The sequence below is a fragment of the Excalfactoria chinensis genome, chromosome 29 (genome assembly GCF_039878825.1).
Source record: "Excalfactoria chinensis isolate bCotChi1 chromosome 29, bCotChi1.hap2, whole genome shotgun sequence".
Lineage (NCBI taxonomy): Eukaryota > Metazoa > Chordata > Aves > Galliformes > Phasianidae > Excalfactoria > Excalfactoria chinensis.
In genome coordinates, this window is record NC_092853.1 from 1,241 (window position 1) to 13,394 (window position 12,154).

The following is a 12,154-nucleotide window of genomic DNA, read 5'->3' on the forward strand; positions in this document are numbered from 1 at the left end:
AAATAGGAAAGACAGTTTGACTGGAGATACAGGTTGTCTGAGGTGCCTTCAGCTAGCAGTTACCACACAAAAATAGGCAATAATGCAACTCCTCACACAGGAAAGGTTATATAGCGCCTCCTAAATTACTGCTGTCTCTTCAGGGAACTGAAATTGTTTTGTACACGTGAGACTTTCATCTTTTCTAATGAGAACTCAAACATCCAACCAGGGTCATCTGAATATCACCCTAATCTTATTTACACTTGCTAGTTCTTTTTTTCTCTCTCTGGATTTTTGTGCCTCTCTCACCTACATCTTTCTTTCTCATTTAGTTTGACCTGATGCTGATGTTTGTTCTTAATTCTTCCCTTCTACCTTTGATTGATCTGAAATTCTCTGTGCTTTTTATGGAATCTTTATGGAACAGGAATATTTTGATGGCAAACAGGCTTGAATCGCCCTTCCCCTTTTGATAGGAAAGGGTAAAACACTTCTGCAGATTCCTTTACAGGACTTATTTGTATTTTCTGAATGGAGCTCTCATGCACTGCACCATAAAAGTAGATTTGTGCTTCCTCCAGGTCCAGAAGCACACCAATCACTGGGTCACCCATATCCATTTTCTCAGGCTTGTTGTTTCCTTTGATGGAGAAAGTCTTTCCATTGGATCTATGAAGAGCCCAGTAGTCCTCTTGTTTCCCTTTGTGCCTTAAGACTCCCAGCACCCAGTCCTGCTGCTGGCCCACCTCCACTTCCCAGTAGTGTTTCCCAGCTGTAAACCCTTCCTTTGCCACCAGGACAATGACTGTTGAGGTGCTGCTCAGGCCAGCAGGTTCACATGCTTTGTCCTCAACAACTGGAGCCTGTGGCACTTGGATCTCAAGGAGCTGACATTCAGGAATCACAGTGATGGGAACTGGAGGGGAAAATGAGAATGATCCAGTGAACAGAGTGTTTCAGGAACATCTCTCTGGAGTGCAAAATGGGTTGAAGCATTTCAGGGTTTCAGTTATGTGGGCACGATTTGACAAAGAATCGAAATATTTTCCCCAAACAGGGCAAGCAACAATCACATAAGAACCTACAGATTCCTTGGAGCTGTTGTAGCCATGATGCCTGTCTTACAGACAAATCCAAATCCAGGTGATTCTCACATTCTTTCACACAGTTTATAGTGAATAACTCTCTTTCACTTTTCCATTATGTCAGGGAGGTGGTTGTGTCACCAGCCCTGGATGTGTTTGAAACCTGTTTGGATGTGGTGCTCAGTGACGTGATTTAGCAGAGGGTTGTTAGAGTTAGGGTAGTATGGTTAGGTTGTGGTTGGACTCAATGATCTTTAAGGTCTTTTCCAACCTGAGCAATTCTATGATTATTATTATTGCTATTATTGTTATTATGCGTTCAGTCCTTACATCAACACAGTTCTGCAATTTCATCTCTCACTATTTCCAATAGCCACATCCAAGCCTCATTTTGATTTATCCAGTAAAGGGAAGGCTTATTCATGTGACTCCAGCTCAGCTGGTCTTTAATATCATGGCATTGCCATTTCAAGATAGCTTGGATAGACAAATACACTGTTTTCCCACCTTTTCTCCTGTCTGCTTACCTGCTTTTTCCCGAGCATTCTGGAAACCTGCAGAAGAGAAAGAGACAGAAAGTTTTGTGAATCTGATGCGTGGTTATGTACTTGTCAGACTGATTTTGCCTAAAACAGCAGCATGTATTTCAAGAAAACAAAACTTTTAAACCACTTACCCAACTCCGCTTCTATTCTATCTGAAAGATGAAGATATTCCAGTTATTAAAATGTATTTTGTTGAAAGTGTGTTCTAGTCACCAATAATCATTACATCAGAGTCTTCTCTGTTGTGGTTCAGTTTATCAAAGCCAGACAAACCCAGTCCACAGAACACCAGACGTAAATACTCACATACTCTGAATTAGTGCAAGAGAGGTGTTTTATTCTATGGATCATTTTAGTGGCCCTTTCTCTGAACACATTCCAACAAGTCCCTCCGGTACTCAGAACTCCACATCTGGATGCAGTACTCCAGGTGAAGCCTCACCAGTGCAGTGTAGAGGGACAGGATTACCTCCCTTGAGCTGCAGGTCTCACAGCTTTAGAATACAGCCCAGGATGCCATTGGATTTTGGGGCTGTGAGGGCACACTGCTGTCTTGCCCATCTTTCCACCCACCAGCATCCCCAGGTCTTTTTGTAATGAATCAACTCATAACACATTATGGTTGCCAGTAGATTTGTCCTAGCTTTAGGTATAGCAGCTTCTGGCAAGAAGGATTATTCACAGTTTAGGAAAATCTTACAGCATGCCTCTTGCCATCAGTATTGAAAGAGGAAAGAGAACTGAACTGTGATGAGGTCTGTGCAATCCATTCCTCCTCATCATGTTGGTCTGAAAATTTGCGTGATTTTTTCTAAGATTCACAAGAGTAAGATTTATAGAAGATGTTCTCTTACCAAGTTTTTGTTTTGTTTCAGCGAATCCTGGAAAAAAAAAAAAAAAAAAAAAAAAAAAAAAAAAAAAAAAAAGGGGTTCAATAAGTGAGAAGGATACTAAGGGAGATGAAAATTCAGAGTTGAGGTACGATGCTTATAGTTCACGCACTGAGAATTCAACACTGAAATCAAGTTCCCTTTAAAATTTGCCATGCAAATGCCATCAATCTGGTTTAAATATTAGTCTAAGAAAAGATACAGAACAGAAGCCATGAGCTGGAGCTTCAAGAAGCTCTTGTATTGCCAGCGAAACTCAAGGTAGATGGATTACAAAGAGGATAGAAAGAATCACAGGACTCATAGAAGCACAACTGTGCTATGTACTAATCTTAGCAGTGACTGAAATGAAATAGAGGTCATAGCCACTTAATGGAAGTCATAACCATTTAACTAGAAATAAGCTATCTTGATTTTAATGAAATAGCTGATTTTCTTTATCATTTATATCTAAGTCAGCAATAAAACCATCTTGGTTGCTGTACTTATTTACCTGCAATGTGCATCTTCTCTTCTGCATCTAAGTAGACCAACAGGCAACAAAAAACAAAGGAAGAAGTATTAAGAAGAAAAAAGAAAATATTACTGAATTGAACATTTGTTATTTAGAAAAAGCCCTAAGGATGATCAGATATACTTTAAATTTATGCCATTGCACTCAGTACCAAAAGCTCCAAGGTATCCATGGAAAGTGGATCATAATGATATTTCGAATCTTTGAATTTACAATCAACTGTCAACAGAGGCAGCATTTGATAAAGGGAACATTTACATCCAGAGGAACATCATATCAAAACGTTCTACACCTGATTGGCTCTTCTGGGGATGAAAATAGCTTGCTGAATAGAGGTATTCAAAGAATTATCAAAACCAAATTCTTACCTATGTCTTTCTCCAAATTCTCTTTCTCTGAAAGAAATGGCATCTGGTTATCACTGTATCTGTTACAGTATCGAATGTAAAAACAAAATGACACAATGTTCTTGAATGCTATTTCCTCCATCATATATTTACATTGGACCAACTGTGACTATTCTGTTGAATTAGGTGAATTCACTGACCTCGGATTGTGACGCGTTAGGCCCTCTCCTTGCGATAAGTATTAGTGACTGTGCAGCCTCAGTGGGCGTACGGCCTTGGGCTGTGACGCGTTATGCCCTTCACCTTGCAATAAGGATTAGTGACATGTACATTCCTAGTGGGTGTACACGAAAGGCATAGAATATATAAGTGTGTGTCGGCTTCAATAAAATGCCATTTTACTGCTCACCATATTGGTGTCACTTCAGTAATTGGCCAAGCTGCAGACTCCCAGGGAAGTCACACTATTGAAGCATACACTATTCTAATCTTTTCTGTGAGGAAAAGAAAGATATGCCGCATGGCGATGAAGAAGCCAAATGGCGGCTCAGTAACTCAACACACAACTGAACAAACAATAAGAGGGATGAAATGACATTCATACGGCCTCCTTAAGGCACCTACCTGCTGAATATCTCAGTCTCATCTAATTGCCTGTCGTGTCCCTTAGATTACAAGTAGGAAGTCCACACACCCTCCCACAAGATCTTCTTCCCAGTAATAAATGTCTCATATGGGTTAAATACGTTCTCTCTCTGATCGCATCAAATTATAGAAGACAAGGAGTATTTACCATTTTTGAGCTCCTCCACCATTGTTTCTAGGAATAAAACAACAGGAAAATAATAATAATAATAATAATAATAATAATAATAATAATAATAATAATAATAATAATTTTTTTAAAAAAATTATAATTGTGACATCAATTATTAACATAAAAATCCGCCATTTCAAAACATTAAACATGAGTAGAAGAATCCAAAATGCTCAGTGCAAGATAAACCCACGAGCTCTGCTGAACATCTAAGTCATTTTAACAGGGGATTAAGTCAGTAGCAGAGCATCTGAAGACACACCATCTACAGGAACAGGTATTTTGTCCGGCATTTACCAAAGAAGCCCAACTAGAACTGAGATGTCTCAGTATTGATCCTTCCTGAATTATCATCATTATGATCCATGAAAATGCTTCCAATACTGTTCCAATCAAAAGTAAAGACTATTTTCCCAAGGTAGGTTTTTGTGTGTTTAACTCCCTCATTACTCACCTTCTTTTTGTCTTCTTGTACAATTAACTAGAAAAGGAAGAAAAATTTGCAATTATTTCCCAAGGAACCCATTTAGATCATCACAGTATTATTTCAGTACAAGATTTCATTCAAAAATCCACTGTTCTAAAGAGGAGCCACATATTCTGTGCCTATTTGTCACTTGTGATCACATAGAATTTTATCTAACAGTTGTCCTCCTTGTTGACTAAATATTGTGCATTCACACACATACCACCCTCACACACCCGTCGCTTCTTTTCATCTATCTATCTCATTCCTTTCCTCTCTCTGTCTCATTCCTTCCTGTTTCTTTCACATACTGATGTTGAAATGCCACTTTGGTTTTCATTAACAGCATTTTACGCTGTGATTGTAACATCCATATCAACTGTTGTAGGTAGAAATACTTACTCTTCAGCTTATAGCCCAGAGCAGCGATAACAGCCAGAGTGCAAAATGTAATTACAAGGAAGGCAATCATCCAAGGTGAAGTGGATGGAAAGAAGACATCTGGAAAATATAAACAGTGCTCCTTTCAACGAATGTCTACAGTATATGAATTTAATGCCATAATTTTTGCTATAATATATCACTTTTGGACTCTTTTTGCTATTGCTGGCAGTTACAGATGCCCTCCAGTGCTCCGTGTTGCTTTGTCAGATAGAGAAATTGAAAGAGATGAGTTGGAGATGCCACCTTTATGTAAGAAATATGTGTTGAGTGATCCATTCGAGAACATTATTCCATATATGGACCTTGTAGATAAATTATTTAGGAAAGAAGAATCGTCAGCATTGGTATGTCAGATGGAAAAAAAGGATTCCTCTGGTTTACTTTTGAAATTAAGATCCAAGTAGGAGGGTGTCATTTGGTGATATGCAAGATAATCGTCATGTTTTTAGAGAGAAAAAAGGGTTGAAAGCTGACATTCATCATTTCCTACAAGCATTTTTTAAGTCATTCCCTTTCCAAACAGTTTCAGTTCTCTCAGGTGATGGTTAAGTAGGATTGACTAAGATTTCTTGATAAGTTGAATCTTGAACTTAATAAATGATAACAAATTTTGCTTCTTATTAAGTCATCCATCTCAACACTTGCCATTTATGCCTTTGCTGGATATCCGTAATCTCTCCTGTGTAAATGGAGAGATGCAGGACAGCAGCCTGCAAATTGGCCCTCACAAATGTCAGCCCTGGAGGTCACTCACCAGAAATCAGGACTCGCGATTCACACACTGTGTTGAGGAGATCATTGATTATTCTGCAGGAGACTTCCACGTCAGATCCTGGTTCTATGGTCAAGGAACTGACAACATCAAAAAGGCCTGAAGATGTCTGCAGGTTTTGCGTGATCACTTTGTCCTCCCGTATCCGTCCTTTGCTGTCCAGCCAATATACCTCAGGCTCTGGAAACCATCCCTGCGACTTGCAGTTGAGTCCAATGCCCTGACCCACATGGCCATCCAGGAAAACTTCAGACTTATCACCTCGAGCTATAGAAAAGGAAAGAAAAAGCAGCAAATGAGATATTCTCTTGCTGAGCAGCTTATATTGGTAAGATCTGCACTGGTTTTGTCAATAAATATACTGTGTGAGTTGAAGAGATACAGATACCTGTATGAAACATGTCTTTCATAAAGACTTTTTTTTATTTTTTTTCCAGGTGTTTTTGATATCTTCATGAAAAGTTTGAAAGGATGAAAAGAAAAAAAGCAATTCTAACATTGCACTGACAGTAAATTTTCTGCTGAAATAGATTTGGAGGACGCCATGAAGAGATGAAAGTTGGAATCTTGGACAAGAAAAGTGATGTGTCAGATGGAGAAACAAAAATGGGTTGAAATACAAAATACCACTTCAGTCAGTCTAGAGTTGCCTCACTTCTACATCAATAGGCTTGCTTTATTGAGGCACTCAGCCCTGCTTCTTTTACACGTCTTCATACACAGGTGTAAATCAATTTTAAAAGATAGATTTCCAAATCCAGATGGCAACAAAGGTGGCCAACAAGAGTGAAGGCTGGTCTTCCACATGGTTAACAGTACCCCATAGACCTCACCAAAAGATGTAGAATAACACTAAGTAAGAAGTAAAAAACACCTGACATTCCACTCACCTGCCACATCCAGGTCAACCACCACTTCATCATACCAGTTCTCCAAAGAGACACTGCAGATGTACTTTCCTTTATCAGAGACCATGACATTTTTCAGGTGAAGGGATAAGTCTCCCTTAATAACTTCACTCTGAAAGAAACTGGTTCGGCCCAGGTATGGCTTATTCTCCCTTACTGGATATATCACATCTTTTCCATCATAGGTAGTCACTTCAATGTTTTGGGAATTTTGAATGAATATCCACTGAACAATTATTCCCTTGGGGATTGTCTGGGCTTCCAGCTGGCAGGGCAGGATGACTCCTTTTCCAACAACTCCAAGCACAGGATCGTAAGGGGGTATCATTCTAAACTGGCCTGAAAGAAGACAAAGACATAAATCTTGCGAGTCAGAGATGTTCTCATTGGCACTTTGTATAGGAAGCAGTAATACAATACCCAAAGGAATGCAGGTTTCTGAGGCTGATTAAATGACAAGGTCAGCTGAGCTGAGAAAAGAAGCCAAAGCACTGAAAAAATAGGAAGGCTCCCTGAAAAAACAATCTCAGAAAGCAGTAAATCTGTATATAATGCTACATGAAAATATACAAGTAAATTTCTTCATTTCTTTCCTTTCCTGCCTGTTTGTTTGCTTGTCTTTAGAATAATCCAGGAGCTTTGGAAAGTATAGCATCATTTAAATCAAATGAGAACAAAACCAAGACTTACCTTTGACCAAATGAACTATCTGTAGGAATAGTATAACGTGAAGAATCATTGCGTGCTGAAATCTGGAAGCCATCGCCACCCAGATTTGGAAGTCTTCAGTAATCAAGAACAAATCTTACCATGTTCCTGTAAACTTTGCAAGTATGGAAGAGAAAATTAGAAGGCTGAATTGAGTAATGAAGCTACAAGTTTATAAAGACATGAATGTATATGGAGTGACAGAAGGATAAACCCTTTCAAGTGTTTATGTTCCTTTGACGGGTTTCAGAAAGGCTTGGAAGGACACAAGGATGGATCTGAAGGGTGTTCAACAAGCCTAGACCTGAATAGTCTATAAGGCCCATTGTGTTTAGGTAAATTCTAGTCCTTCATTGCACATGAAGAGATCCAAGAGAATGCATGGCTTTAAATGCAGGCAACCCTTTAAAGCAAACAAATACCACATGAAATGTAACACCTGTAAACCCTTAATCATCTTTCTAATTCCATATGTGAATTTTCCTACTCAAAGAAAAGGCATGAGTATTAAAAAAACTGAAAAGGCTAAAAAGCAGCTTTCCCACTGTTTCTCTTTTGAATAGAACACTACTGTAGCATTAACAGATGTGTTTGCCATGAAAGCACGTATTCAGCTTCAGAAATTCCAGACTAAAGTACCACATGTTGGACTTCAAATGATTATTCTGGGCAAGTACACTCATAATAGTAGCTTTCCATTACCTCTCTAATAGTGTAGAGATCCGTGGAGAGAAATAAATAGGAAAAATGAAGCGTAACTTATCAGGTTACCGTGAAGAAAGATCAGGATAATATGTAGACATGCAAATTCTAGCAATGCAAACTTAAGAGCCTGACTACATTTTTCATTCCTTATATATATGTGCCCCACCCAGAGCTTTCCATACAACCTCTGAAATAAAGGTAGTCAAATCAAAACTACTCTAGTACAGTCTCTCCTAACTCCTCAGGGGAGGGTACTGGTTTCTCTAGGGCATACAAGCAATACTGTCCATAGCTAGGGCATGGAGAACATGCATAGTGTTCAGTTGCTTGTGAAGGTGAACACGTGCATCTTTTATTTCCTAACAAAAACAAACAAACAAACAAACAAACAAACAAGCAAACAAACAAAAGACTCTTCAGGGAAGCCTGGAGAGTAAAGGGTTTAAATGGAAGTGAAACTGCAACCACAGTGTGTCATTGGAGGGGTTCTAACTTGGATTCGTACATTGGACTCTCTGTTGAATATACTAATCATTTACTGGACAGTAGATATAGCTTTACCAAGATCGAGAAGGAAAGAAGAAAGCGTCAAACAGTAAAAAACAGCAACTAAAGCCTCATACATCTGTCATTATTAGAGATAATTAAAAGAAAGGAAAAGGAAAAATAAACAGAAAAGGAAAAAGAAAAATAGAAAAAGGAAAAGAAAATGGAAAAGGAAAAGGAAAAGGAAAAGGAAAAGAAAATGAAAAAGAAAAAGAAAAAGAAAAAGAAAAAGAAAAAGAAAAAGAAAAAGAAAAAGAAAAAGAAAAAGAAAAAGAAAAAGAAAAAGAAAAAGAAAAAGAAAAAGAAAAAGAAAAAGAAAAAGAAAAAGAAAAAGAAAAAGAAAGAGAAAGAGAAAGAGAAAAAGAAATAGAAAAAGAAAAAGAAAAAGAAAAAGAAAAAGAAAAAGAAAAAGAAAAAGAAAAAGAAAAAGAAAAAGAAAAAGAAAAAGAAAAAGAAAAAGAAAAAGAAAAAGAAAAAGAAAAAGAAAAAGAAAAAGAAAAAGAAAAAGAAAAAGAAAAAGAAAAAGAAAAAGAAAAAGAAAAAGAAAAAGAAAGAGAAAAAGAAAATGAAAAATAAAAAAGAAAAAGAAAGCATCAGTGAACTGTACCATTGTCCAGAAAAAAGACCCAGCTAAGTTTTATTCTAGTTCATTAACTAAGAATTTCTATGTAAGGGTATATATGATAAATCACACTTGTGCCTGCCTACCTGAAAATTGCCAACCAAGTCTATATTTTTGACACGCTATTAGCAAACTGAACTTCTCTCCTATGTAGAAATACATTTCAGAATCAGCGCGCTTCAGACCTCAACACAACCCTAATCGTAAGAAGAGTTTCGAGTTTCATGAAACTCTTTTTTGAGCAATTCACCAAATAAATGAGCATTTCAGAGGCTTTAATAAAGGTTGCTAGTAGACAGCTTCTGATGTAGATTAGCTTTATGCCTCATCCATTCTTAAGAAAGCAGACTGCCCTTATCTTTAATTTAAAGCATTAGAAAGAAATGACCTTAAACAACTCTTAGCTAATTGTTTAAAATACCACCTATGGAAGACCAAAATATATTCCCACTCAACCAGCCAAGAAAGAAGCCATTTCAATCCAGGTCTGATATCATTCCATATAAACTGTAAAGAGCACAAAGCTGCCTCAGTACTCATGCAAACGACTCCAGAAACATCTCTGTGCACTATTTCAGCCAGAATTTCATTCCTTACCTGAGTAGCAAGGTCCAAATTACCCATTTTAAATTCAGGGTGTACCGCAGAGCTGAGGAGTCTTTGTCACTTTGCAGTTAACTTGTATCCCCTGAACACTGGTACGTCCATTTTGCCTACCTATACAGAGTGTACGCTTCAGTAATATGCTCACTGAAGTTGAAAAATATGGAAGACTTAACTTTCACCCCTTGCCCTTTGGTCCAACGTATCATATAAAATACCTGAATGTTTGATCTCCCTACACACCTTGGTCCAAAGTGCAGCAACAGGCTTGTGTTTCAACCACTTTCGTACTTGTGCAGAGCAATTCATATCCTATTACTACTTTCCAACACTTACTACATTAAAATGGAAAACAGCATCAACAGGAGACAGAGAAACCAGAATCTCTGGTTGCCAAAAGTCCATTATCATTTAGAATGATTTCTAATCTGAAATACGAATACAGAAGTCAGAGACCAGGCAGGAAATTGAAGCAAGCTAGAAATGCTGTGGTTTGATTACACCAGCTATATTCAGATCCTGATTGTAGCTCTACCGTCGTTAATTCTCTTGTGATAGCACAGATCCTTAACCTTCCCTGGAGTCAACTCTTTCCACAGGCCTTTCTGAAATTCTGAGTTTCTGGTAAACTTTAATACTAGATCGAATTTGGTTAAAGATGACCAAAGTAGCTTAAAAAGCCAGAAAGATGAGGGAGACTAGCACAGTTTACATTCAGGATCCTGATTTCCACAGCCGTTCTTCTGTTTAAAGAATAAATAAGTAAATAAATGAAAATGAAGAAATGAAACAAAAGTCCAAAGAAGTGAATAAAGCTTAAGTGTGATTGTTTTCAGATATTGAATAGAACATTAAAGGTATCGTATGCGATAATATAATTCCAAGATCTAGGTATGTCAGCAAAGAGAGAGAACTCTGAGAAAAGCTTTTGCTACTTCCCTCCTAACCGCTGTCCCAGAAGACCTCCTTGAGAGAGGGGGTTCCAAATTATTATAAGGAAGGCAGGTTTGCAACTTCACACAGACTTTCCCTTGGTTAGGAAAGGTCCTTATGAGTGTCAGATATCATAAACCAAAGAAGGAAGGGTGCAGTACAGTGAGTGGATTGATTTACTGTATGTATGTAGGACATATGTTTATTTGGTGGACCAAAGTGAGAGCTCAGAATGGTTGCCCTCATCTCGGAAGTAAGGCTGTTCTCTTGCCATGGTATGCATTTTATGCTACTTTTTATTCATTTTCATTTTAGCACACAGTGAGAGAAAAATCAGTGTGTGCGTTGATGGTATAATGACAAAGAATGGCCATGTTCCATGGTTCCACAGTAGAATGAAGGCTGTGCAAGGGTTTGGTCTCTGTGTGGCCTCAGCACTCTTTTGTGCCCTACAGTGCATTTGTCCTCTTAGATCATGCCAAGCTCAGTTTGTGTTACTAACTTCTAAGGTAGTATTCTGTGTTGCTTAGATAACTATCATGGAACATATTCCTTGAAGATTCATTGCATTCCACCCTGCTGGTCTCCTAAAGACTGTACCTCCTCTTTATAGATGATCATCAAAATAAGTAGCCTCAAATAATGATGCAGCAGCTGGCAAGATTGTAATTACCCAAGGAGGCACTGCATACACAGTTAGGTATTAGTATTATGTGTAAACTTTTTGATCACTCAGAGCTCCTGGGAGGTAGGGATGGCAAAGTGGCCAGAAATCAGCTATTTGTGTGATGTCCCAGTAGACTGGAGGCTGGTGAATGTGACGTCCATCTTCAGAAAGGGTTGGAAAGATGATCCCGGCAGCTACAAGCACATCAGTCTTACCTCAGTGCACGGGAAGGTTATGGAAGGGTAATCTCAGTGTATGGGAAATTGGTAATCACAGCCTGAACGTTTGATTAATCAGCTGAGGCGAGTGTTGGGTCAGCTGTGGGAGCACAGGTGAGAGTGATTTAGCTGTGCTCCTGGAAGGGATGGAGCTTGACTCCACCTCCTCTAGACCTCATTTAAGGGCTGACCACCACTAAGGCAGCATCTCTTGGAGATGGCTCCTTGGTGGAGATTGCCTCGGCATTTCCCAGTGAAGGCATCCATTTCAGTGAGTTTTTACTCATAAATAACCTTTTGAATATCTGTTACCATCTTTGTTACAATCTTTGTATCATTCCACCTTACACTCGGGTATCATCACGGATCAACTGAAGGTCAG

The 12,154-nt window shown here is 38.4% G+C and overlaps 1 protein-coding gene across 1 annotated transcript; it reads right to left on the bottom strand.

The window, feature by feature from the left end:
• Positions 1-398: 398 nt before the first annotated feature.
• LOC140263363 (butyrophilin subfamily 3 member A2-like) lies at positions 399-7,533 on the bottom strand. The gene is made up of 9 exons (XM_072358243.1): positions 7,461-7,533; positions 6,753-7,109; positions 5,845-6,129; positions 5,049-5,147; positions 4,635-4,661; positions 3,385-3,411; positions 2,996-3,022; positions 1,595-1,621; positions 399-898 (listed from the first exon to the last, which is right to left on the bottom strand). The coding sequence occupies exons 1-9, from the start codon at positions 7,531-7,533 to the stop codon at positions 399-401; spliced, it is 1,422 nt and encodes a 473-aa protein (XP_072214344.1).
• Between the last annotated feature and the right edge of the window lie 4,621 nt (positions 7,534-12,154).

What these genes read in the sequence shown, in the direction of transcription:
- LOC140263363 (XM_072358243.1), bottom strand. Translation starts at nt 7,533, where the DNA reads ATGGCTTCCAGATTTCAGCACGCAATGATTCTTCACGTTATACTATTC. An exon ending in GGTTGACCTGGATGTGGCAG is followed by an intron (nt 6,130 to 6,752) that starts GTGAGTGGAATG and finishes CCTTTTCTATAG; the next exon opens with CTCGAGGTGATAAGTCTGAA. An exon ending in GAATGCTCGGGAAAAAGCAG is followed by an intron (nt 899 to 1,594) that starts GTAAGCAGACAG and finishes TTTCCCCTCCAG; the next exon opens with TTCCCATCACTGTGATTCCT.